Source organism: Cinclus cinclus, chromosome 16 (assembly GCF_963662255.1).
Source record: "Cinclus cinclus chromosome 16, bCinCin1.1, whole genome shotgun sequence".
NCBI classification, from domain to species: domain Eukaryota; kingdom Metazoa; phylum Chordata; class Aves; order Passeriformes; family Cinclidae; genus Cinclus; species Cinclus cinclus.
In genome coordinates this window covers 4,320,499-4,348,478 of record NC_085061.1, presented here as the reverse complement: position 1 = coordinate 4,348,478, position 27,980 = coordinate 4,320,499, and the positions used below count along the sequence as shown (strand labels likewise).

The following is a 27,980-nucleotide window of genomic DNA, read 5'->3' as shown; positions in this document are numbered from 1 at the left end:
ATTGCCCTGCTGCAGGCAGATCTACCCTGGCAGTTTTCCATAGGCTTCCCATCCTGCCCAGTACAAACCACAGCTCCCACTGCCCTGAGCCTCCAGGCACAGTCTCTACTCCTGAAAGAAAGCACTACAGCACAACAACTGGGATAAAAGCCATTTAATCCAAGTAATCAACTCTTCTAGACATGAGACTCACACATTCACTGCAAATTACACATAAAGCGTTAATTATTCCATTCCTGCCCTGCAAAAGCCAGCTCTGCATTCCCACCCTGTGCTAGCAAGCACCACTTACACAGCTAGTCCTTCCTCAGGAGCAAGCCATGCAGTTTTGTGGCTCTTCCCCTTTCTGTCAGGGTAGGGAGGGAAGGAACCCATCCCACAAGGCCAGGCTGGGGGCAGAGCTGAAGGGCAGGCAGGGGGAACTGCTGCTGCTTAGCTTTGTTAGCATTTGGCTTCATCTAAATCCAACAGTTGTTTCAAATCCCTGCCCACACACACTGATATGAGTTGCTATTGTTTAAAGCAGATTTAAGGATTTGCACTAGTTTTTAACTACCTTTTATATGATTAAAGGGAAACAGAGGGACTCCTTCTATTTGAGAGCATTCTTTTAAAATAAAAATAGATCAACTCATCTTAACCCAAGAGCATAAGTCCTTGAGGTCATGATAAATCACAAGGCTTATTGCACGAACCCCAGAAGGCACAGTAGCCTAATATACAGCAGATCCATCTCCCCATACAGGATGACAAAATCATCACCCAATGGATGTATTTCTGTCACACAGCCTGGATACAAGAACAGCATTCCTGAAAGACAGAGCTCTTTTCCACCCTAGCACCCTCTGGAAGATACTCCAACACATTTTCAGTGCTTCTATAGGAAGGCAATGTCTATTTCTGCCACTCTTGCTTCTGTTGCATTCCCCTTCAGTGCACACACCCATCTCTCCTCCCAAATCCATACTGTCCCACCCTCAATTCCTCCTCCCAAACCTACCTTTGGCAGTCTCCTGACACTTTCACTATCACCACCACTCCTCTGCTTTCCCTCTCGCTGACGTTTGTGAGTGAAATTGTTGGAAATCAATTTATCATGGTCTTACAGGCCATCTAAAAACTTGTTTCTGCAATTCAACACTGCACTTAAAAAGCCACTTGGCTATTCAATAGTTTTGGTAAGTTTTAAGGAACCCACTTATTTAAGTCAAGAAAACCTTGCACTTTGAGCTTAAAGCTATCACCACCAGTGCACACCCACAGACACACACAAGGGACAGAGAATTCCACAAGCTCAGCAAAGAGTTGAACAAGTGAGATGGAAGAGGTGCACGCCAGGATTTCTGTCTTTTCCTACAGATACAGCAGTGTGATCTAAACTCCTACAGGCTGTACACACACTTCAGTATCACTTTCAAGCAAGACTGAAGAAATTCAAGTCTGGAGAGCAGATTTCCCAGTGTCTGTGTGCAAGAATCCCATGTGCTTTGGACACCTAGGTAAAGAACCAGAAATAGCAATCAAGTGCAATTCTGATTTGCTTGCAACGTGATCTGCAAAAAAACAACAACAAAAAGTTTACTGCATTTACACATGATGAGCATCAGAGCATTAATCTGACACAGAGAGGATAGATGATCTTTCTAGTGATGAGATCCTCCTGCTGTACCCCCCCCCCCCCCACTGTGACCCTCCAGGTACCCAGACATCAAACTGAAAAGATGAGCACTAGCCATTCACATCACATCCTTAGAAATGAATAATCTAACTACACCAAGTCATCTTTAATTACAGGAACTTCGTAAGAAGAGCCCTTTTTAGACTTCAGGTTCTCAGGAGGAATGTTAATTTGTCTGCCTAATTACCACCCTGCATTTTCACACCAGGGGAAAGTGCTATTACTGGCACTTAATAAAACAAGTTTTTACCATTTATTTGCACCCATTTCTTTCTGATACTCTCTCCACAAAGCTTTCTCCCCACCTTTGGAGCTGAGCTACCTTCCGGGAGAATTAGGGTCAGCTAACCAGTGGGTGAGATGGTTTATAGGACAACTCCCCATACACAGAAACCAATCAAAATTGGTAAGGACTAGAACTGAAGTATTAATGGGAAAATCTAGGCTAAGCATTCCTGCAGCTTTGTGGCTGGAGCAACTGGGAAGACTCATTAGTGACATTTTGTTGGAAAGCTCCTGTTAACCAGTTCTACCTCTGCTGGCTCAGCATTCTCGCTGTTGTGAGTCATTAGGAAACATCGATGCTGAGCACACAGCAACATTCCCAGCACAAAGAGCCCCCTGGGACGGAGGGAACCTAGGGAAGCACGTTCTAGGCACAGCTGGACCTAAGCAGAGTTAACCAGTTCTCAGCTAGGAACACAACAGTCCCCTTCCAAGTACTCAGACAGACTAGACCTGCTCCTGGTTGGAAGCTCTCACTGCTTCAGCACCCAAAAAAAGCCACAAAACTGCCTCCCAGGACATGCTGCTGTCAGGCAGAGGGTCAGAACAGCCTTATACCCCTTTAGGACAGCTGGTCTGGCTCCTCTGTTATGTGTGACATACAGCTGGGACAGGATAGGATATATCCAGTGGGCTAATCCTTAATCAGCGCTAGCAAAAGTCCCAGGTGGATACCAACAATTGGAGTCAGCTTGCTGGGAGCTGTATCTGCATTTCCAGACACAGACTGAGGATAGAGTGCCAAGAGACACTGCTTTGAGGGCATTGTGGCATCCAGATGCTGTAGAGAGGCAGAAAACCAACCTCAGCCCTGCAGGAGAGCAGCAGCACTTGGACAGCACCTTCCTCACCATGATGGTACCAACCTGCTCCTGCTCAAGCACACTGATTTCAGAGAGAAAATTAAATAACTAATTAAAAAGTCAAGAAAAATGATCATCTAATGTCACTGTAGGACCAGATAGAACCTTATGACACTTAGTTTCATGGTTCTGCATTTAACATTTGCAGGAACAAACTGTACACCAAGGATGAGAACCAGTGGTTCAGATTTTGAGGAAGCCTAAGAAGCTTTCCAGCTCATGGATTTGACAGTCACATCAAGTTTACCAGAATTTATCTGCTGCCCTTCCAATTTTAAATTATCTCACACACACTCTAAAGAAGTGCAGAATACCTCCTTCTCACCATTTTCTACAATCAAAAACAAACACAACCACCACACACCAGCAGCTGCCTGGGTCACATTTGCTGCATAACAACAGCTAACAAGGGCCTGTAGCAGCAGCACAACTATAAATAGCATCAGCCAAAGCTTCTGTAAGAAAGGGTTAGGACCACAGATCTCTCAGTGGATTGGAATGGATGCAGCTGAAGCTCTTAAGATCACTAAAATAAAGGTGAATGTGGCTGAGATTTCTTTTTTACAGGTTTTTCTGTGGCTTGCCTTTCCACCCCAGGCACCTATTTGCAATCAGCAAAGCGTGGAAGAGCTCCTTGCAAACACAGCAATGCTGGCTGGTACACAAGGTCTCCTCCTCAGCCCTTGCTTCTACAGAAAAATCCACCCCAGCTGCTAAACCCACCACAGAATGTCTGCTCTGCACTGTTTGTTCCAACACTCCAAGGCTTTGCTGTTCTCTTAAGCGAGTGCCTCGAAAGAGCAAACACAAATGCATCAGCAGCACAGTCTGGCTCCTGAGCAGCTGAGCCTGGCCTTCAAGGAACACCTCAGCTCCAGAGGGATGCCACAGCACACCCACCACCTAGCAGCAGCCTAATGCAAAAAGTGAACCACAAGGCACTGCCAAATACAATCATCTCATTGATCCCTCCTCACTGACTAGGGGACTGCTCCCAGACCTGCCCAGAGGGGCAGCTGAGACCACCTGGAGTCTTGGGCAAGAATAGATCATGCTTGGAATTGCAAAGAAATGCAAATTGGAAAGTGCTCGATATAGGGCACACATCCAGAGGACTCATTCTGCCCAAGCCAAAACAAGATCAGAGACTTCTTCCTTCCACATCTGCAAACATGTCCCTACTGTCAGATGCCAAATCATTCATTTTCTAGGAAATTATCTCCTTTTAAATTCTCATGCACCCATTCTCCACTATTACTGATTTTTTTCTTGGTTTTCAGCATACCTGCTTTCTACCTCACCTTCAAAAGCTTCTACTGCTCAGTCATAACAGGAAACACTGCTGACCCTGGCACCATTACTACAGCCCTTGGTGATGGCACATTAGTGCAGATAACAAAATGCAGCAGTTTTCTTACCCAGGCTACAAAATCTGAACATCCCCTCCAGTCAAACACCAATCCTTCCAAACCCCAAAGAATCATCTGTTACCCTTTCCTCCTAATCTACTCTCCCACACAAAGTGCTCCTTTCTGGACACCAGGTTCTGAGAAATCTGCATTTAGACCTAATAAATATTTCAGCTGTATCCATCCTGTTTAAGCGATAAGCTCCCAAGGACGGAGGGTCCTTGATTTATCACTTGAAAAGTATCAAAGAGCAGGACATTAACTATTCCTTTTCACATTGCTCAAACCACCAGGCGGCTCTGCAGAAGGGAAGGCAATACATCACAGACATTTCAAAACATACACACGTGAGACAGAAAGAGGGATTATTGCCAATATCCACCGAGCAGAGGCAGAGCATTTGAAGTTGAGGACGTGAGACAGGACACACCAAAGGAGGGGGACGTCCCCTTGTACCTGCACACGAGGGTGGCGATGATGACACACCAGGCTGTGCAGCAGCAGTCAGCATTGAGGTGCTCCTCGCTCTTGCGGTGGCGGCAGCACAGCCAGAACGAGTAGAACAGGAGGAAGAGCAGGTCCAGAGCCAGGCAGGAGAGAGCGATGCCACCCAACAGCAGCAGGGCCTGCAGGAACAGACATGGTGTCACACCTTGGAAACAAGTTATTTTGTGTGTTTGGCACGTTTTTAAAATATAAAGAGATTATTTTTTTTTTCGCCTCACTTGCTCCTCTCTCTCCATCCCACTCAATGGAACCACATTCTGTACCTCAGCAGTAAATAGCTGAGCCATTTTGTCTGTCTCAGCCTAAATTAATCAGAGAGTTTCCTCTTTACTACTGATCACAGGCCAGCAGATTTACAGAACAAAAATAATATTAAAAAAAGTTCAGCCAGCTGCCTCTATCTGTGCAGTTTTTTGATCTTCATGAATAAATACGCAGACTTACTCATTAGAAATCCAACAGCACGAGTGGGTTTGGAAGGGGGTGGAATTTATTATACATGCATGAGATTGATTTTTTTTTAAAAAAAATAATCTCCATGCAATGCTTCTGTTCAAGGTAGACCTAGAATAAATGCTAAACCTCTCCATATACCATCCACATCTATAGGTACAACAAATGTAGATGCTACAGACATGCTTGAAGCAGTCACGAGTTCAGTTAGTGTGAGTTATACCTATTTCTAGTCATGTTCCTGGGAGGAAAGGGAAGTTGTAAGAGTTTAATTCCCTCCCAATTTATTTTTATTCAAAAAATCCTGCCTAAAATCAAAAAATGCAGACTATTTTCGTTAAATAAAATTTAAATAATAAATCTATTCCAAAACCATATCTAGCCACATTTTTCCACCTGCATGACTCAAGCAAAAGGATGCAATTTTATCCATAAGGTTGTTTTGATAAATCCTTGTCAGTGGTAACAAATGCCAAGTTAGTAGAAATTATTTAAGTACCTGGAAAGAGTCCAAGTCATGTGCTGCTGCCCCAATATTGGGAATGCAGACACAGATCTGTATCAGCTAACCTAGAACAAAGGCTTGGGTTTTCAAACCAGTATCTCTTTTCCTCCCCATGCAGAAATTCCTTAAAGAACATTTACATGCTTCCTCCTGATTGAAACAATAACTTCCTTCTGATCAAAAGGAATACGAGGAAGAATGCAGAGATTAAAGTAAAGACCTTTCACAACTGGTAGCTGTTTCTAGCAGGGTCTGGTAGGAACTTGGTCTTCGTAGGTTTTTCTTTCCCCTCTTTCCCCCCTGCTCTGTTCCATAGGTGCTCCCTGCTGGGTGATTATCCTGGCAAACAAGCCACACAAGGTCCTTCCCAGCCAAGAAACATCAGCCACACACGAGGAGGGGCACACCAGTGAAACCCAAGTGCTGCACCACAGATTCTCCACCCCTTGCTCTTGGCTTTGCCCGCCTTTAGAAACCTTCCCGAAGCCCATGGAGCACCCTGGGATGGGGGGAGCTCACAGGTGCTGCTCCCCCAAATTAAAGAGCAGAAACTCAGCCCCACTGTGCAAAGTGAACTCTGGGATCTCTACCAGAGGAGTGGGGGTGGAAGGGAAAAAGCCAATTCCCCTTTCCCATGCTTTGTGCAGATGGTGTGAGCACTGCTGGAGCTCCTGAGCAGAAAGGGGCCTCTGAGAGGGAAGTCCTGCTCAGAGCCCTGCATTCCCCCACTTCTGAAGCCTTGCCATGAACGAGCACTCCATGCTAATTTAACTAACACATTTGGCATACCAAAGCTCTTCAGGGATATTCTTTATTTTTTAAACATGTCAGGCTGCTGTAAGGCAATGCCCTGCTTGCCTGCAGTTCTTTCTTCACACCCTCAACCCTCCTGCACATGCTAAAAGGCATTACTGCTGGAAAGACAAACTCAGCTGAAAACATCCTCCCAGCAAGTCTTTTATCAGCAAAAAATCCACACTGCAGCTCCAGATGTAGGGGAACAACCCCCATTGAAAGGAAATAAAAGGAAATACCGGGGGAAAAAAAGAAAAAAAGGAAAAAAAAAAAGAAAACAAAAAAAGGATATTAGACTGCCAACCTGCAAGCAACCTGAAGTCCTTGCTTTGAAGGGACACTTAATACATGTTTTAAATTTGCATCTGGCCAAAAGGACTTGGCTGGCCACTATACCACAATCTGCATTTCATTTTCCAGAGAATATTTGTTTTCCAATAATGGATATGTGCCATGACAAGTGAAATCATCCAGCAGAGCAGTTATTAATCTTTCTGACTGATGAGTCAGTTTAGGACCCAGGGACTGGCTGGCAGTGAAAGCCTGGTCACAACCAAAGATATTCCTCTGCCTGCTTGTCAGGATTAAATGACAGTATTTAAAAAGGGGAGGTTGAGGCTGGATAAACCCTTAGACACTCTATCCTGCACCAGTAAATCTGGGACTCGGTTATCCAAGGCCACATTATCCCAAGTAAATGTAAAATTATGCACTGGGCCTTTTGCCACAAATGAGCATCAATTTGTCTTTGAACATTTGCTGAGCTATCAGAACCTTTATAGCAAATGATGCATGAACTCCCCTCACAGGAAAATGGAGACAACTTGGAAGAACAGCATTTTACCACTGCACTGACACTAATGGCAAAAGTGGAGACAGAACAGTCCCTGAAAATGAGAGTAAATCCAAGTAGTATCTGCCAGACTGGCAGGAGACAAGCTCCAGTGTCAGGAAGCACTTTCAAAATAAAAACCCAGGGAAGAAACCACAGGGGCATTGCTAGCTTGGAGAGGCACCATGGAACCTGCAAGCACTCGGTGTTGTGCAGGGATGGGGCTGCAAAGTCAACAGCTTTCCCAGACCCAGTGTGGCTGCCAGGATTTGTGGCACTTCCCACCTCTATGGGAAGTACAGAGCCCAATAAAAGGGCAGAAAACATCTAGAGTCTCATGTAGAGTTTGTTTAAGCAGAGCACAAACATCCCCCACAAAGCTACCCAGGGGCTGGCCAGCTCTTCCACGTGGTATGGTGTTGGTATCATTCCTAAGGACTTCTGTGCAGATCAGCCTTCAGTTTGCTCAATCTCTGCCCTCCAAGACCCTGCCTTATGTTACTGGGGACCAAATAAACCAAGATACAGCCGTGTCTGCTGGATGAAAAGTCCCCATATGAAACAGGCCCTTTCAGCTTGCAAATTCCAAAGAGCGATCCACACTGTTAGTTATGTGAATGTGTCTGCGGATTGTGGCCCTGAAAGGCTGATTTTAGCTGCTGAAACTGCACTTCAGGGTGGTATAGTTCATCCCATCCAAGAGAAGAAGTCAAAAAGAAAGAGATACACATAAGAACATGAGAAAAAAGAGATATACAAGATGCATTTATTTCCTTAGAAATGGGGAAAGCCTAAATAAAGGCACAAGGCACCACAGAGCAGGAGGTAAAATCTGGCTTGCATTCATGTTAAATGTCAAGGTTTACCACTGCATTAAATGTTGTTTGCTCATCACCTGACTTTACAGAAAAGTGTTGGCTTAAGTGTTGACTCTTCACACCACCATGCCCTCTCTGCCAGGAAGATTATTTGGCACAAAATGTCCTGGCAGTAGAATAGGTTCAAGAAGTTAATTCTGAATACACAAGGGGTCAGAACAATCCAGGTGCTTATCAGGCACAAGTTCTACCAATTTCAATTTATCCAGCTTCCAATTACCACATTCTTTAAACTGTAACTGCAGCATGGAACAGTGAGAAGCTCTTCACATGGAATAGATGATTGCTATTTTACTACTAGTTGGAAAGTCTACCAAAACTCCTTAAGAAACCTGAGAGCAAAGCTAAAGCCTTCAGGTGGTTCCTGAGAAGCACTGCAGTTTCATTTTTAAAGTTTTCCATCAATGATTTTAAGGGTATTTCACCTTAAAATTTCATAATTTCAGCCTACAGAACAAAAAGAGCTACAGCTTTTGAGCACCTCAAGAGTACAGCTGTCTTAATCATTGCCAGATTGAGAACGGTTTACCTTAAAGTTAGCTTTTGCCAAAAGAAAGCTTTCCATTGAATCTGCAGCTAGAATTCTTTTTCTATTTCCATGCAGCGACTTGAGATAATGATAATAAAAACAGAGAGAAGAGGTTAAAGGAGTGTGGGAAGAGAAAAACCTTCACCCAGAAGAACAAATGAAGCAACCTGGGCTGCTGCCAGAGGAGCACTCATCTCTATTTATTCCATGGAGGACGGAAGTCATCTTAGCAAGAAAAGAAACTGCTGTGGGATAGTATCATGCCTACACTACTTCCTACACCACTTTTTTTTTTTCCTTCCAGACTTCAGGACATCTCTCTAAAAAGCTTATGTACTCACAGATGATAAGCAGCTATGTTCTACCAATCTAACTGGTATTTTTTTTTTTAAATGCTGGCAATAACAAGGAACACTCTGACCTCCTCAGCAACTTATTCTGAACGTGCTCTATGTTCAGAGACTTGATTTTCAGTACTTAAAAAACGCTGTACGAGGTGTTTGCTGAGATAGCAGTGTCTTGGGATGTCACTCATCCCACAGCCCCTCCAGAGGGGTAGGGAACACAGCCAACCATGGGCTGGCCAATGTAAGGTGGGGGGAGGATGTGGAAAGCACTGCTGATGTCAGCACTAAAGCATCCCCATCTCCTCACAGGGAAAGGCCTTCCCAGCCAATTACTGTGCTCAGCACAGTCAGGAGCAAAGCTGGGCAGGAAATGTGCTGTGGAAAAGGCTTTTCCCACGGTACTGAGATGAATTCTCTTCCATGAGGGATCCCTCTGCAACAGGGAAGAGCACCATGGAAACAGAGAACAGGTTCCACCGTGTCATCCCCTTCTGCAGACATCTCCCAGAGAAAGCACATTTCTCTGCAAGGGAGTGCAGGAGATTACAGATCTATTTAGGGCAAGTCCACACTAGAGCAAACAATATAGGCCAAGACTTTGCCTTCAGCTTTTTTTGGCTATTGGCTTTCCTTTCCAGAAAGCAGGAAATGCCAAGGATTGTGTCATGCCTTTCTCCACAACCCCCCCCAAAAAAACCACCTTCAGACAATACAGCAGACACATCAGAAAAAAAACAGATCTGCAGCTGAAACCTGTCTTAGCATGAATCCACTCAATTCCATTTACCAAAGTTGGTTAAATGAGCAGGCCAGTTTCCCAACACTGTAAGTCTCTCTACATAGGCATGGACATTATATAGTTAATTGGTACTAGAACTGTGAACTAAAGCCACGTTAATTACAAATGAGTGTTCACACAGGGTTTTAATGTAGTTCAACTAGAATGGCCTTAATTCAGTGTAGTTTAATTCACTTTAGTGCATTGAAAGTAGTTTTAACTAATCTGTTTTGAATTTATTCCTCCAGTTAATTCTGATTAATTTCTCAAGTGTAAGCAACAACTAAGAACAAGGCTAGGTTGATTAAAGATTCATCATCATTTCCTCCATACCAACATTGTGACCCCTTATTTCATAACTAAAGACTTTCAACTCTGCCTTTATATTTGGCCCAATTCATAGAAGCCAGCAGTGTAGAGGCCAAAAAGACACAACTTTCTGATCCTTGACTTACTGCAGCAACCAGCTCAATATAATCACTGCTAGGGTTTTGAAAGCTGTGGTTGAATAATACATAGCTCAGGTATGACTGCACACCTCAGCTTCCACAGGTTGCACAGGGGCAGGTGCTAGAATTCATCAGAGCAGCTCATATCACACACCAAAGAGAGATGGAATGCACAGAGTAGAAAGGATTTGTTTAACAATTGGGTTGGATATTTTTGCCTGTCCATGAATGCAGATCTAAGCTGTGCTAATCAGCAGTGAACACTGGAGTCCTATTGGGTTGAAGTCAAATAACAATCCATTTATTCCCCTAGTTGTTACCAACTCAGCAATCTCCATCTCACACTGCAAGGAAACATTCCCAGAGGTAAGAGGGTCCTCTAAATTGGATGTTCTTATCCTTAGTTTCTCCATAGTGCTGGCTGAAAGCCTCTCTGCACTACAGCGATGAAAAGAATGAGACACTCACCAAACTCAGTTTCCACTGACAGGTCCCCACAGACTAAATCTTTATTAAATGAGGCTTAGCTCAGAACTGGCAGCTTGTCAAACGAGCATTCTCGCTGAAAAGGCGGATTTCCTTTCTGGGGATTCTGCAAATTCCCTTGCAAGACTCTCAAAAAACCCACCACCACGGGTGCATCAGTGCTCATGCAGGTCTTTGCCCCAAATCCCAGACCAGCAAAACATGTAAGGAATCATCATGGGAACAGGCCTTCAACTTTAGAAGGTTATTTCTTCCCAGTATTTCCAGCTGGACAAAGTTACAGCCATTAGTTAATTTGGTTAAAAGGCAAGAATCAGACAATTATTTTGATATTGAGGTGAAGGGCACCAAAAGGGTAGCTGGAGTAATTTGGCAGGTATCCTGCACCACTCACATCCACACTCAGCTTGCCCAGCTCACCCATGGCAGATCTACACAACTCCACCAGACATTCCTTTCCCACAGCAGATTAGTTCACACATTCCCACCCAAAGCAGCTCCTCTGCTTGATTTCCTTGGTTAGAAAACTATCATCCATTAATGCCTTAAAACACAGCCTTCCCACAAGGTAATTTTCCAGCAAACTGGATAATGGAAAGAAACCCCATGCTATAAAGGAAGTATGAGTTTAATGCTCCTACAGCTCAGGGCTAAGCAAGCACTGCCTGTACTACCTGGCTCATGCTCAAGTGCTGTATAAATTCCCATGCCAAGACAATTCCCCATCCCCAGCCCTCCAGCAGCAGCTCAGCTATGCTCCTGCAGGCTGGAAATCCCTGAAGGAAAGACGTGGCACTGCTTATAGGCAGGGACCTGGGCACAGCTGCAGAGGACAGCATGTGAGTGAGGCAGCACTGGTGTGTTTTAGGAAGGGGAAAAAAAAAAAAAAAAAAAAAAAAAAAAAAAAAAAAAGACAGGAAATGCTTAGGCCTGAAGCCCAGTGATTTAATCCAATTTCCATCCTTTTTTCCCTTCCCCCTCCTACAATGTGCACTCTCAGAGACAATACACTTCATTTAGTGGGGAAAAACATGATCTCTCCTAAGTGCCTGTCCTTACACTCTATCAAGCCAAGTGCTGGGACACTGCTTTTTTATTAATCTGTGATGGCCATTCATGCTCTGGCACAGACAGCAGCCTCAAGGATTTTCTTCCAAGACCCCAGCTGTACAGAGTCTGTGCTTTACTCCACGTTAGCTGTTCTTCAGCTATTGCTGTTCCTTATTAGATTTGGGTATCAAACCCAAGTGTTCATCCTGCCCCTGTGAATTTTAAGAATACTCCACAAAGACTGGGCCTTCCAGTATAGATAATTATGTGTATCATCTACAACTCTCCTGTTCTTTTGCAGAACCCAAACCCTGCCCTTTGCAGGAGACATGGCACCAGTTCAGATTAAATGCAGTATTTAGGCTCACAGCAACTTCTTGATCTTCTTAATCATCTCTTCTTAAACCAGACAACCAAATCTGAATTGATCAGCCACTATGGAGTTTGAAGACACTGAGCCCAGTCCTCAGCTCTGATGTCCTGGCAGGGAGGTCACTGCAAGCTGCACACACCAGTCACCAGTATTTTACCATTTCTGTTGGGGAAAGGATAAACAAGGCACTGGGGAGGGAGAGGAAAGAACACAGAAATGAGCAGAGCCACCCCTAAGTGGAACAGAAAACAAGTCCTTGTCCCAGTTGTGGAAACTTTTCCCAACTCATCAACAGGGTTAGGCCATCCCATCAGCAGGAATGGCAGTGTTTCCATAAGTATGACTGCTGGAGATAACGTGGTTCTGCTCCCTTCTGCCATTATTTTGAACTTGCTTGTTTGTCTTCAGGCACCATTTTAATCCCATTTATGTCTTGAGAGTTTTGGCGCTGAGCATCTACAGCTGCACGCTATAAACTTGAGTGTAACATTTGCTGCACTGAACCACAAAACTTATACAGAATAACAGAGAGAGAATCCAAATTGGAATGGAAACTCTTAACATCAAATTGTTACTAATGTTAGACTTGAAAGGCAACTTAATGTTGGCTTTTTTTTAATGTACACAACTTGCTCCATGTCATTAGCACAATGAAGAGGTCTTATTCTAAACTGCAGCTATTAGGAAAATGTCTAAGTGAGAAGTTCTAGCACACATTTTGGCATTTGAAGGCACCCGAGTTTAAAAGAAAATAAAATTAATTAGAAGGAAAAGAGGGACCTTCTAGCCAAGATTATAAATCCACTGCAAATGGCTTCATAAACTGCTTTTATTAACACTGAATGGACAGGAAGGTAGGTAGCAATAATTGGACTTCTGCATTTATGCGTCAGTGATGGCAATTGGTCATTTTAGTGTACTCAGGTGTCTTTGACAGGGAGAGCCACAGCTAGTTTGTGCTCAGTTTGCAACCTGGAGTCAATCTTCAGAATAATGAGTGAAGTCTTGGAATAACATGAAAATAACCAACAGGAAAACAACAGAGCACTGAGTTTCCATAATATTTACCCTATCCAGCTTCACTGGCATTTGTCTACACGAGTGAAGCAGGTCAAAAGGGTGTTTACACAGCAAAAATTTAGTGCAGCTCATAATACACCATAAGCCTACTACAGGGGGAGAGAAACAGCACTCCTGATTACATTAACAGAGCACACGGTCTGGCTGCCCCGAGCACTGACCTCTGGGAGGGGACAAAGAATAAAATCAAAGGCACACTGCCCTACATCTTCAGAAAGTCACAGCCCATTGTGCCACAGCCAGCAGCCCACATGACATCTTCCTTAAAATCATTTGTATTTGAAGTCAGCTTCCATGCAGCCTGTTGGTCTTGTGGAGATGTGGTAAAGAGCTGGGAAGGGGCAATATCCCATAGGGAGCTTGTGTAACTTGGGGAAGGGAGGGCAGAGACCTCTGACCCATCTATTGACCGTGGACCTGCACTGACCTCCTTGCACAAACAATGCAAACTTGCCATTTAACTGCCAGAGACAAACAGGTGCCACGCTTCTCACCATAAATTCACTCCAAACTGCCTCCTCATAGACCACTACAGTCAGCGTTCAAAAAAAGAAATAATTAGAAAAACAAAATGGGAAAGAAAGGGAAGAAATCTCTTCCTTCAACTTAAAGCTGTACCTTTACTTCTCACAAAAGAGGCTCCTCTGTGTGCAGGAAACATTTTGATATCAACTTTAGTTTTATTTTGGGGCTATGTTGCCTTTTTTCCTTTTCTTTCTTTAAAGAAGAAAAAAGCTCTCAGAAAACCCTCAGGGAAAAAGACTACCAATATTCACTATTGAGAACCTTCAAACCCATGAAAAAAATGCCATAGAGGGACTAACAGAGGAAGCAGATCAAAAAAACCCCAAAACTATCCAAGCCAGCCAAGACCCACCACAGTCACAGCTGGAGCCCATGTTTCTGCACCACTGACAACACTGGGAGCATCATTAACCACTTCTCCCCAGCCTGTGCAAGGCAGGCTAGGAGCTAAGAAAGGCCTCCTGCAGGCTCCTGGCCAAATGTGAGAAGGGATTAGGGCCTCCCCAGGCTGCTGCCCTGAAGGGAATGCAATCTGAATAGGGAATTTTCTTTGCAGCTCTTCCCACCAGCAGTGCAGGGCTGGATGCTCCTCTCAGCAAGTTCCTCCCCAAGAGCAGTGTTCTGGTGAGTGGTCACTACCTCACCCCTCTGCTTCTGCTGCCCAGCAGCATCCTCAGAAAAGTGGAGCACACAGTCTTTAAATTCACCTCCTGAATGCCATTTCTGAGTGAGCAGAGGCACAGCTAACAGCAGATGCATTTATAGATTAAAACTCTTGCAATTACAAAGCAAATCTGATGCCCCAACACACATTCACAGAGGGCATCAATCTCACTCTGTGGTTCTGGTTCTGAGCAGCTCTTCTTGCACTTTCTTCATTTCCCCACGGGGTTGGGGGAAAGAGGGGAAATCTGTCTCCTTTCAACTGTTTCAAAGCTGTTTAACTCTCTTAGGGTTTGCCTGCAAAGCTGAAAGCTGTCATGGGCCACTGGCCTAAAAAAATTTAAAGTATTTGGTTTATATCAACTATTTAAAGACAAATACACCTCACTTTTAGCTTCCTTTACCTCCAGGTTTGGGAATACGTAGGACACAGGTCTGTTTGGCTGTAATAGAAGTTACATCAGTTAAAAGGAGGAGTTGTTTGCCCCACTGTGTCCTAATAGGATTTTTCATTAGTTGCTTTGCTTTCCCATGACATACACATCATATCCACTAGAAATCAATGCATTTTATAGGGAATTTAATACATACACAGCCTGCCTTCAGAGATCCTTTTATCCTGCTCATGAGATCAGTGCTGGTGGGATTCCTCGAGTTCCAGCACTGATATTCATTCATTCAGCAATTCTTCTGAACCACAGAGATTGATTTTTCAGGAAAGTTCCCAGAGTCCTCTTAGAGGTTTTGCCTGCACTTATGCCATGGCTATATTTAAAGAAGGAATCCCACTAAAGTGGTTTATAACGTGCTCTGGCAGGACAGTGTAGACAGAACTAAATCCTATTAAGCTACTTAAGTTGCTTTTCCCCTCTGAAGTCATCTGTCAAACGCTGGTCCTAGACATAGCAGCCAGTTATCAAACTAGCTTATCAAGAGTCCTGCTTAAAACACCAATCAAAACTACAAAATGCAATCATCACACACACGAGGAAGAGAAACTGGGGCAGTGTGCTGCTCCAGTAACCTCCTGGGATCCCAGAGGGTGGAGAAGGCTGGTGATTAGCTTTTCATTACAGTTAGATTGTAACCCACTCACACACCACTGGACCTTATTAAAGAGAAAATAAGAATGACTGTGTCTTTAATGTTAGCCTTGACTCTTCTGAAAGGACTGCATGGACAATACATGAATGTGAAGCATATTTTTAAAATAGAGATCACACTAACAGGGCAGGAAGGGGTACTGGGAAAACAAAGCACCATTCAGCCTTAACTCAGCATCCCACAGAGAAGGGGGAAAGCAGCATTAATGGTTATTTCATCCCCTTTCCCAGTAATTCAAAAATAGGCACCATGGAGTCCTGAAAGGTTAATTCCCATAAACGTTAAATGTCCATATGTAAAGCTCCAGCTTTATAGCATTCACTCCACTATGTCAACATGTCACTGCTGCTGCGACAACATGACTGAGATTTCAGAGACAAACCTCAATTCCACACATTCCACACAATAGTAGAAAACAATAGGCTGGAAAAGACCTCTGGAGGTCACTGCAGTGCAACCTGCTGCTTAAAGTAGGGCAAATTTAATAGATGGGGTTGCTCAGAGTCTTGCCTGGGCAAGTTTTGAGTGTCTCTAACACTCCAAAGCTTCCCACAGCCCCTGCTCCAATACTATAATGAAAAATGCTCCTAAGTGACTGCACCCATGTTCCATTTCCCATTGCAGTTTGAGGTTGTTGTCACTTGTCCTTTTGCTGGGCACCACAGAGAAGAGCCTGGAACCATCTTCTCCAAGTCCCTCCTTCAGTTTTGCAAAGGTTGTTCACAGACCTGTCATTTCTCCTTCTCCTCTCCAGGCTGAAGGGTCCCAAGTGTCCCAGCCTCCCTTCACAGGTCAGGCTCTGACCATCTCAGTGGCCTTCCCCTACACATGCTCCAGCTCATCAGCACCTCTCCTGCACCAGGGCCCACACACCACTGTTTAATCGGTGTTGAACAGCCCACTGAGGCTGCTTAATAGACAGCATTTATGCTGGAAGAGAGTCCATGTGTGTGAAATGGCTGATGACCCCATTTTAGGGCTACTTTCAGCTTGCTTACAGGGCTGGGCAAAGCACAAGCCTTCAGAGCTCAGGTTTGCCTCCAGCTGCACGATCCACCCCACCTGATACAGTCAACCAAGAGGTGACAGATTTCACCCACACTGGGCAGAGCTCTGCAGGTGTGAGAAACACAGCAAGCACCACCAGAGTCTGAGAGAGATTCAGCAGGTATGTTATTGCTCAAAACAATACAATGAGCCAGCTGAGGGGAGAGAACAGGAAAGGTAGGCAAAGGGAAAAAGCAGCAATAGAGAAGTCACATCTTCAGACTGAAAACAAGGCACCTCGGGAGTTATTCTGAGAGCCCAACTGCAAGGATGCTCCTGCATGCAATTGGCTGCTGCCTTCCAGAGCTGCACAGCAACGAGCCCAGGAGGTGGGAGGCTGCCAGCTCGCATGAGAGCTCCTGCTCCTGCTCCATCCCTCCCCTGCATCCCCACAGCATGAGAGCTCCTGCTCCTGCTCCATCCCTCCCCTGCATCCCCACAGCATGAGAGCTCCTGCTCCTGCTCCATCCCTCCCCTGCATCCCCACAGCATGAGAGCTCCTGCTCCTGCTCCATCCCTCCTCTGCATCCCCACAGCATGAGAGCTCCTGCTCCATCCCTCCCCTGCATCCCCACAGCATGAGAGCTCCTGCTCCTGCTCCATCCCTCCCCTGCATCCCCACAGCATGACAGCTCCTGCTCCATCCCTCCCCTGCATCCCCACAGCATGAGAGCTCCTGCTCCATCCCTCCCCTGCATCCCCACAGCATGAGAGCTCCTGCTCCATCCGTCCTCTGCATCCCCACACCCGGCCAGCAGCTCTGCTGCTCCCACTCATCCCAGTATTGATCACCTGTCCCAAACCGAGGTCAGCCAGGGAGACAAGACCATGGTTAAACAAATGAGCAGCCACACCAAGTTATCACAACAGGAACACAGTATAATCACATGCTCCATCTTCGTCCACAGTTCAGGTTTTCCTTGACAAGCGGGAAGGCAGAACTGCAGAAATAAGGAGGGGGTAGAGGGGAAAGGGTAAGATGTGCAGCTGTGCTTGTGCCTGACACAGCTCAGAGAAGTGCTGACACCCAAAAGGGATTAATGCTCCTCAAAGGCAGCCCTGCACAGCACAAGCGCTGCTTCTGTAGGTGTTTCACTCCATTAATTTAAGAAAGCGAGGGAGGGAGTGGTCTCTACAAAGAAAGTTACCCAGCCTCAGCTTCCCTATGAAAGGGCTCAAATCCCAGGGCTCCAGACCACACCAAAGTTTACAACAGAAGATCAGAATTCTCAAAGAACAAGCAGGAGAGAGCACAGAAACTGGCATCATGTGGGGATGCTGCTGATCCAGCTGTTGGGCTTAGTGGCACCACTGCCACAGAGCAGGTCAAGAAGCCTGCTAGAGATGTGGAGGAGCAAAGCTAGTTCTAGTTCCTGAGCACCACAGCTCACAGCAGGACATCTTGTTACAGCTTCCCTCTTGCACATCAACCTAAATCAAATCACCAACAGATCCAAGCAAAAAATTCATCTAACACACAGAACTCACATGCAATGATTTGCAGGTTCTAGCACAAGAAATGTCTCAAATTGTCTCCATCCAGACCCCAAGCCACTATCTCCCACGAGCACTTAGACCTGAGAAAAAAAAAATGAACTCCTCTGCCCTATTTCCAGGTGTGTGCAGGAAAAGCTCATCTGAGCAGTCACCATTGATCAGGTGCATCTTCTCAGACAGTAAAGTCCCACAGTGCTCACTCTGAGCTTGCCCCACTCAGTGACTTGGGGAGGGGAAGGCAGCAGCACCTCTCCCTTTTCTGCCATTACACAACTGTACCTACAGCAGTTGTTCCTGCAGCCAGGAACACCTACCTGCTTCCCACTGTTTATAAGCCAAAAACCAAACCACTGCAGAAACAACTGTGTTCTGTGTCACTGCTTGCCCTAAACTGCCTGCCTCTCAGCTGATCAAACAGCACTGAGGCACATGAGAAGCACTAGCATGAAGTCAAAAAGATAAGCTTGGCTCCTGACGACCCAACGCTGCACTGAAATGGGAGGCCCTGAAGCAATCCATGCTGCCAGCTCTGTTTGGGATAGAACAAAGAGCAGATTTAGTATCTTAAAGACAAAATCCACAGATTTCCTGCACACAAACATACACACACCCATTGCTGCTCTGGTTGTCTCAAACAGGGACAAGCTCCAAGAAATACAGCACCTTCATACACTTTCTTCTCAGAGAGGAGTAGATCCTGCCACCCTGCTAAGTCCTACAACAATTTCAAAGTTTTTAGGGGCTAAGTGTACAAGTTCATTTGAAAATCTGTCACATCCACTGTTGGTTGCTTTGAACAAAACTAGTTGTAAAGACATTTGACAAGCAGACAGCTAAATATTAGATTTCTTTATTATTTGGCAGTAGCCAAAAAGGTCTGTAATCATTTATAGGGGCACAGTTCTCAAGCTTATAAATTACTGTTATTTCTGAATCAACTTACTTTTACTTCAACAAGAAAAAAAATAGGTAAAAAGCATAGTTTTAATAAGTGAGATCTCCCCAATTTTGACAAAGCACTACTTTCCTCATTAACAGCTGCCACTACAGATGAAGGTGTCAGACCTTTTTCTTTCTCTTCCCCACCATCAAGCTGAACATTTAGCAAAAACAGAAAAACAAGAAAGCCACCATGAAAAGTCATGACAATTGAGCCTGTGATGGGTAGTGTGGCTCTCCCTGGGCTCAGGCAATCACTCACCACATCACTGGTGTGGTCTCTGAGCTGGAGGCAATGCCACTCTTACTAGAACAGCCAGGAAAAGGAAACAGTAGGTAGCACAGCTGCTTCCAAATCCTGCCATTTACCCCATCCACAGAGGGAAGATGTCCAGGTTTTCCTCTATTTTCTTCTCCTCTTACAAAAAAAGGCTGTAAATCCCTATGTCCTCAAGTGAGACTGACTTTGGCATCCACTACACAAATACCAAGATGTGTTGTTTAGGTGAACAATCCAGAGGTCATCAGCTCCCATATGACCTGCTGGAGCAGTGAAGCACAGCAGACACAGCTCCACACTAACAAGCAAGGCTATTTCTGCTGTTGTGCTTGATGATCAAAGGTTTTCCCTAAAATAATAAGATCCCAGGGTCTCCAAGGCCAGCTTGGTAACAGCTAAGATGGGAAGAAGACCTTTTTCTTCCAGGATGCATAAGATAGAAGCAAACACCACACAAGCTTTGTACTAAAATGATGCACAGCAGCAAGAACACCTTATTAAAATCGGCAACTAACTTAATCAAGTAATTCTAATATTCATAACTGAACTTAAAAGCAGTACCCTCTGGGATACCAGAGAATTTCCCCTCAAAGACTGTTCACCTCATTGACAGTCATGTTGCTTTTTATAATCATGTTCACAAATTCAATCAAGCTCCAGATAAAATCTAATCAAGTTGGACAAGCTGAATTGCAAGGGCTGTCATTTCAAGTCCTTTAACAGGAGGTCAGCTCAAAGTAAGCCTCTGATGTCCCGGGACTTGAGCAGGATTATTTCATGTAGTTCATTGCTGTAGGCACCGAAGATCACTTTAGCTCCCCAAACTATTTTTAATACTCACTCTAGCAGAGCATTTGATCTCTAGACAAGCTAGGTTTAGTCTTCGGTCTTTATTGCTCAAATCCTCAGTGATTTCTCCAGGCACGAAAGTGGCACTCTCAGGTACAGGAAAGAACAGCTATTCACAAAACTTCTTTATTACAATTGTTCTTCAACTGAAGTTTGTCCCTCTGCCCATCACCATCCCTGAGAACTACTGCTAGTCAGGAGACACTGACCATTCCAAAGAAAATACAAAAGCACACAGACTGCCAGGGCAAAGCATTAAGGAAGACCTCATCATTCACATTTAAGGCATGCTGGTCACCTCAGCCTGCCCTCTGGAGATACCCTTTTCCTTTTTCCCCTCAACTGAAAAAACAAACTTAAGCCATAGTCAAGATTTAGATCCTTTGGCTACTCCCCAGCAAATACGCACTAGGAAAAATTCACTCCCACAAAAATTAAATGAGAGAAGAAGCCCTATTCAATCCACTAAAAGATTAAAAGACTAAAAGACTCAAAAGCATGAACGTAACTTATGGTCTTGAAAATAAAACTCTTAACTCTTTTGAATGCATGCTGATATTGTATGAAAAAAAATTATTCAAGTGGTTCTTGGTTCTAAAGTTAACTTTAAATTCTATCCATGGAGCCTGGAAATGACTGGATAACACTTAAATAGCATACATGACCAGTGTGACATTGCCAACCAATGTGACCAGAGTTAAAGCATGTCCAGCCATATCCCATGTGTAGCTGTCACCTGAGTGCCTTCTTCTGTTCACCAAACACAAAAAAATCCTTATTTTGACTAATAGATCGGATGCAGATTCAAGGCAACTTTCTCTATGAAAGCGATGTTGATGAAAAAAAAATGTTTTCACAACAATATTAGTCACAAATTTTGTTATAACTAAAATCTTAAGTGGAGAACACCACCTTTTCCTATCATCATACTTCCATGGACAACAAGACAATGAATGGTCTCTCTAGCCAAATTCTGAATACTTGAAAAGTAATTATTTCCCAGCCACTGAACAGATAAACAGAGCTACCAAATTTCCAGCCAGCAAGCCACTCCCCTTCTTCCTCTTGTTCAGCATGTGGAGCTCGGGTCATTTCCGATTTTGATTTCAGCAGGAAGAGCTATTTCAGCCAGTGCCCAGAAATAAGAAACTCAGAAACCCAGACTCACTGGCTGCAGTGCACTAAAAAAGGCCACTTGGAAAAAAGGCCACTGATTAAAGGGAGGCTGCCTTTATCTCCAATACACCAAACATCTGAAAGGATGTTCCCTCCCAGACACTTCAGTGTTTCAATCTTGGTTCCCTTCCTTTCTCTCTTTTATTTTATAGAGACTTTAAAAAAAAAAAAAAAGTGTTCATTTGACTGTTTATCCAGCCAGCTTCAAAATTAAAATATTTCTGCCCTGACTCCAACCCAGGCTTGTCCCTGGTGTCTGTCTCCAATATTTTACATAACAATATGTCTTTCTAGAAACTAAGCTCTAGGGAAGAAAGAAGTAAGGAAGCTTGAGCCTATTTATCAGACTTGACACTTCCTATTGGAATGCAGCACTGGAAAACCATTTTCCTGATGGATGGATTTTCAGGATGGGCCTGAACTGAGTTGCCCAGCCCTGTATCTGACTTTCAACCTCATCACTCTTCTAAAGAGGTACAACTCTGAAGAGGCCTTCAAAAATGCAGATGGACTTGCAAGAGGGGAGCTTGCAGGGAAGGTGGAGACTGGAGCTCTGTTACAGACACCAGCTGAGCTCCAGGGCTCTGGAGAAGAGTCATCTGTGCCACTGCTTGTCCAGCTGTGGGGTGGCATTACACCCCCACCTCAGACCCTGTCACACACAACAGCCACATCCCATTTCACAGGTCTCATCCAGAGCTCTCATGAGTATTGGCAAGGAGCAGATGTACATACACCACCAAGGACAGCCTCACATCACAAATAGTTTACTGCTATAAGAGGGAAAAATTGATAGCCTGCTCACGTGGCAACAAGAGCTGCTCAAGACTGTTAAAGTGATAGAGAGTGTGGTCTTAAGGGCAGAGAGAAACAAAGAGAAGTTCTGGAAAGGATGGGTTGATGTTAGCACTTTAAGAGGAATACTCCCTGCTCAGCTACAGTTCTGCAGGTCACAAATTAACCAGAAATGAAATGCTGTTAGAAACCCTTTCACCAGCAGTCCAGTAAGTTGTTCTATTTGCTCTCAGTATTGTTTCCAGCTCCATACCAGAAAGAAGCCATAAAGGGCAGGAAACAGCTCACCTATAAACCAGAACCGTGTTTTTTTCTATGATGGTTTAAAAAAGGCTATGGTATAGGAAGCCTGTGGGGTCACATGAAGACAGAAGTCAGCCAGCAACCTTTTATTTTGGTTCTTGATTTCTGCTTCTTCATTGAGCCCCCCAAGATATTCCAAAAGGGAGATTCTACACAAAGCCTGTCATGTCCCACACTTCCCATCCAACTCTTAGTGCTGAATCACTATGAAGGCACAGGGACTTTGTTTCTATGCCAGGTTTATAACAATTAATCTGCCATGAATATCCAGTGTTTCATGCCTGGATCAGATGTTCAGTCTGGTTCAGTGGGCAGCTGCTCAAACACCCTGGCCCCTGGCTAGCAGGGCTGCTCCTGTGCATACCAGGCTTAGTTACACTATAACTGGAACCAGACCTGCCTCTGAGCTGGTGTGAAAACCTGTTTCCAGCCTGGTCAGTGCCTTGATTTAATCACTGAGCAGCCCCAGAGTGCAAAATGTTCCAGCCACCATCCTGGACCATAACCTTAGTAACCATGAACTTCTACTTCACACAGGTGTGATTAAAAGGTTTGAAGCTGCAAATTTTATTAGGCATGGAAGAGTCACATCAGTGTTAAAATTCCCCATGCAGGACCTCAGATTTAGGTGTCATTTACATAAACAAAAACTCAGTATTGAAACCAAAATATTGTGCTATTTTTCTGCTTGTAGGTGCCTATCATAGACAAACATCCATGTTCACAGCTCAAATCTAATTTCAAACCATGTTCAGTATGCTAGAATACAGCACTATCCATTTCTTTAACTTGTTCAACAAGCAATATAAATGTATTTATTCCAAATAGGTGCTGGATGTAGTTTCACCAACAGAGACAGGTCTTGGCACTGCAGCACTGATACAACAGTACCATTCCATGGGAAATCAGGACCAAGAAAAGTCTTTAATGTCATTAAAAAGTAAAGGAGATTTTGAGCACACAGTTACAGACAATGCCAGAAAGTGCTGGTCCGAATCTCCTTCCCCATTAAAAAAAAAAAAAAAAAAAAAAAAGAGATTTGCAACTCTGCAGAGAAACAGACCCATTTTTCAAAGATTCAGATCACAAACCTTGCAGCAAAATTTGGGCTCCATACAACCTTTGGATTTCCTGGGGTTTCAGTGTACACACAGACAAACCTAAAGTCAATTTGTTTGCAAGGATTTACATAAAGATGTTTGGCTTTGATTGTTTGGGGGTTTTAAAAACAACTTCAAAACTCTAGTCTAACTTGTAAGGGAAGTAACAACACTAAGTTTTCTCCTGGGCTCTTCTAGCATGTCTAAGCACCTGCATGTTGCAAAAGGAATCTAAATAAAAAACCACCAGCAACAACAAAACACTCAAATCACACAGGACTTGAGAACATGCAGTTTATCTGGGTTTTCAGAAAAAAAACAGTCTTCCCAAACACAGCAGAAGGGAGGAAATATTTTTGCAATGCTCCACAGTTCCCAGAAGAGTGACCTCTTCTAGCACCAGCCCCAGCCTGTGCACTGAAGACTTGGACAGCACCAAATCCTTCTGCACTTGACACATGCAGAAGAGGAAGTGGTGACACTTCAGGCAGCCAAAGCTTTCCTTTTATGTCCAGGATTGAAAAAAAGTGCAAGACAGCAGAATTATAAGTTGCTCGATCATAATTCTAGCAGGAAACACTCTGCTCTTATCAGCATTGCTTCAAGCCACCCTTGTTATGCTAATCCAGTAACTTGTGAACGCTCAAGTGCCCTTGACAGAGGACCATTGTGAGAAAACAGTCCTTCAACATTTGTCTTCATAACAGCTACATCTGGGGAAGAAATTACTGCAAAGCTTCTACCTCTCAGCAGAACACAGCTTGGACCAGTTTGGGAGGCAGAAATGCAAAGTCCACATGCCCTGTGGAAGCTTAGCTGCTGAGAGCTTGACAGACCCACACCTTGTAAATAAGTGCAGCACAGAGCTGTGTGCCACTGGGACACTAAACAACAACTTTTGTCTAGGAAAAAAGTGAGCCCCACAAGCTAAAAGCAAAAGTTGTGTCTTTTATAGAAGGTACTGACTGCAATTTGATTTCTCTACTTGTGATAAACTTACCCTTTGCAACTTTTCCACTGTGTATTTCACTGGGAAATTTAAGCCACTTCGGACACTTGCTGTTGATAACGGAGACTTCCCCCACTTCTCCACCCCCTAAAAGACAATTCATCTCACAACTGCAGTTGTGCATTCTGAAAGCATCACATCCTCCCACCAACAGACTGCCCCACCAGCCACCAGTCCTGGGCCTTTGACCTTGAAATCCCTAAACACACTGAAGCTTTCCTTCAGAGAATCTACAACGCTACTCACTGAGGCCAAAACTATAAAGAAGTACAAGGAGGAAGTATGTTTCCTTTCACATCCCAAAGTGGCTGATAGCTCCCTCCTCACAGTGTAATCCTGAGCTAGTCTTCCCACCAACTCCTTTTTCTCTTGTCTCTAGATATGCTGAGATTACTATTGTGTATTTCTGTGTATGACTGCTACCTTTGGATTAATAACCAGTGCTTTCTATGCACAAAGAATCACAACAAGACAGAAGTGCTACAGCAGAAGAGCTTGACAGGCCAAGCCCAAGGTGTTGTAGCATCACCCAACAAACCTCAAAGGAAAGGCTTCTTCAGACAAAACAGCTGCTGTGGTCACATCCCTGCAAAAGGGCAGCCAGCAGAGGAGGATGCACCAGCACCTGCTGAAGAACAGGTTCCAGTGCTCCTGCTCACCAGATCTCACTTTGCCTTGGGAGGGACTTGCACTTCTAACCCACAAACCAGGCCCTTTTTCTTCCCCTAATACATTCACAACTACTGACTGGCAGATCTTGGGTTACAACGCCTTTCAGAATGAAAACCGAGGAGCACAGACTCTTCAGTCTGCTGTTTTAAAGCCCCACATCTCAGGTTAGAAACACAGCCCACAACATTCAAACTGGAAGTATGAGGAGGGATCCAGCAAAGGAAGAAGAAATCCAATGGACAACAGGCAGCTTACTACTCTGCACTCATCGACTGCAGCTCTTTGAAGCAACACGGAGTCAGGAGAGAGTCCTGGCCTGAAAATTCTTGGGAAGGGATATTTAATCCAGCCTCCCATACAAGACTCAGGCCACAGCCATTGGTAGCTGAGCAATGGGTCATTCCTGCTATGAAACATCCCTGGGGTTGCTCTGACTTTTGGCCTATTGTTCAACACACACCTTGTGGTGCCTTAAAATGACTTTTATATGTTGTTGCAACATCACCAAGGTTGCCCATGTCCACTAACAACAAAAACAGCATTTATCAGTCCTGCAGGGAGTACTTACACAAACTTAAAAATTAAATTAGGCTACTTAAAACCAGCTGTTCATGCCAGATCAGCATTATCAACAAGAGGCTCCAGAATAACAAATGCAGAAATACATGATACCACCTTTTCTTGCTGCTGTGGTTCCTAGAACACATTTTCAACAAATATGCACTAGGAAATGGTGCTTAGTTACTTATTTGCCATTTGCCTGCTGTGTTTACTTTTATATCAGTGTCTTTCAGCTCACTGCTGCAGCTGGATGGACTTTCAGCCACCTTATCTTGACCAGGGGACCACATTCCTTGGCTTTATACAGTAACCTTCAGCACCAATACCTACACTTACCTTCATGGCTAACTTTACATGTACAAACAGTTTTCTGAGGCACTAAATACCTTGTTGCATGGGACGATCAGCAATCTGCCTGTTTGGAGCATTATTCCAGAGTGGGATTCACCAGCGTGTAAAGCAGAAAAGCCCCAGGCTATGTATGAACTCTCCCATAAAGGTTGCCACAAAAGGGAGACAGGTGTGCCACTTTGCTTGAGTAGTTTTATACATATTTTGAAGCCAGGCTGCACCATACATTCAACTCACACTTGAAATATCTCAGGCTTGAGATCCTCCCTTCCCTACAGGGAATTTTTCTTCCTATTCTTTATAGACAGGTATTTTAAGCCTCATTTGTGAATATATTTTGGATGAGCATCCTAATTAGGAACACAAAAAAAAAAACCACCCTACTTGCCCCAATGTAGGACTCAGTATCTCTTACTGAAGCTTATTCTCTAATCAGGTGGGGCTGTCAGACCTCACTGTTGCAGAGCCAGCAGTAAAAATACAATAAAAAGAAGACAGCCATGTCCTCCTCAGCAATTTTGTATCACTAGTAGTGATCAGGATCCCTTTCCACAAACTCAGCTCTCTAAAAACAATAGAGTTAGAGCTGCTCTGACCAAGGCCATTAGATTAGTGGGGAACATTATCTTGACTCCCAACCTGGACAGAAAGCTGGATCTTTGACAAGAGACTTTTCACAGTACTTAAGGGCTGGCAGCAGTTGCCCAGAATTCTTCACCCTTTTAGCAGGTGTTAAAGCTCCTGGGAGAGAGCCAAGCAGTGCTTTTGACTGACTGAAGCAATCGAATCATTCGTTACATCACCCAAACGATGCCAAGAGCAAGAGCAGTTCACTAGAAAGAAGTTTTGACCAGCCCCATGATAAGATACCCTGAAGGCACAGACCAAATATCTGCAATAACTCCTGTGTTTTCATGCTGCCTTTTGTTGAACGAAAGCAAGTGGTGCATAAACTGCAGAACAAAGTAGAGCAGAGCAGCTGCTCAAACACTCTTACAAAGCACTCAGTAACTGTTCTCACTTAAATGTATGCAGCATAAAACCAGCTACAATACCAGTGGCAGTAACTGTGTGCAAGTAAAGTAGTTCTCTTTCCTTTATGGGTCTGCATTAGAACATTACATGACACTGTCTTCTCTGCAGAAGGAGCTAAAGACAAAAGCTTTTGATTTTGTTGGTTCTTCCCATCATCTTAGACAATAAAACAGCTCAAGTTTAGAGTAAAAGAGAGTGCAAGATGGAATGCGTATTGAGAAAGTATTTTAACTCTGCAGACAGCATTAGTGGGAAAAATGCAGTATTTTATAGCAGACAAACCTTACCCTCTAGAGACTGGAGGATAAGAGTGTCCATGATTGGGAAGTGGAAAAAGGGAAGGCAAGAGATGGCTAGAATATGTCCCTGGTGCCTCCAGGGGTTTAATCTCATTAGCTGAGACAATGCAGGCTGATGCACTTGCACCTTGAGATCAGTAACAGGCTCTCTGTAGGCTTTACCTTGCCTTGCCAACGACACAGATTCACCTTCTTAAGGCTTTGTCACATTAGTTTAGGGACAAGACACACGTGAACCTGTGCCCTTCCTCCTCCCCCCGTTCCCTGGTGACACAGCCCCTGGGTATCACACACACGTCACTATTTACCCTGCTTTGCTCCACAATAATGAGGGTATTTACACAAAGGGGCACTTCCTTTCTGAATTCTTTATGCCTCCATCCTGTCTAGGTGCCATAATCCTGTTTATCACATGCTGGTTGCTATGGAAGTGATTGTATTGTCACTAGATTATGCCCTCAGGTGGAACACATGTAAG

The 27,980-nt window shown here is 44.2% G+C and overlaps 1 protein-coding gene across 1 annotated transcript in view; it reads right to left on the bottom strand.

The window, feature by feature from the left end:
• The window catches only part of TTYH3 (tweety family member 3), a 69,712-nt gene that overhangs the window by 27,526 nt on the left and 14,206 nt on the right, over window positions 1–27,980 (bottom strand). The window contains exon 2 of the mRNA XM_062503626.1: window positions 4,692–4,861. Within this exon, the coding sequence (XP_062359610.1) occupies window positions 4,692–4,861 (170 nt within the window). The remainder of the gene's footprint in view (window positions 1–4,691; window positions 4,862–27,980) is intronic.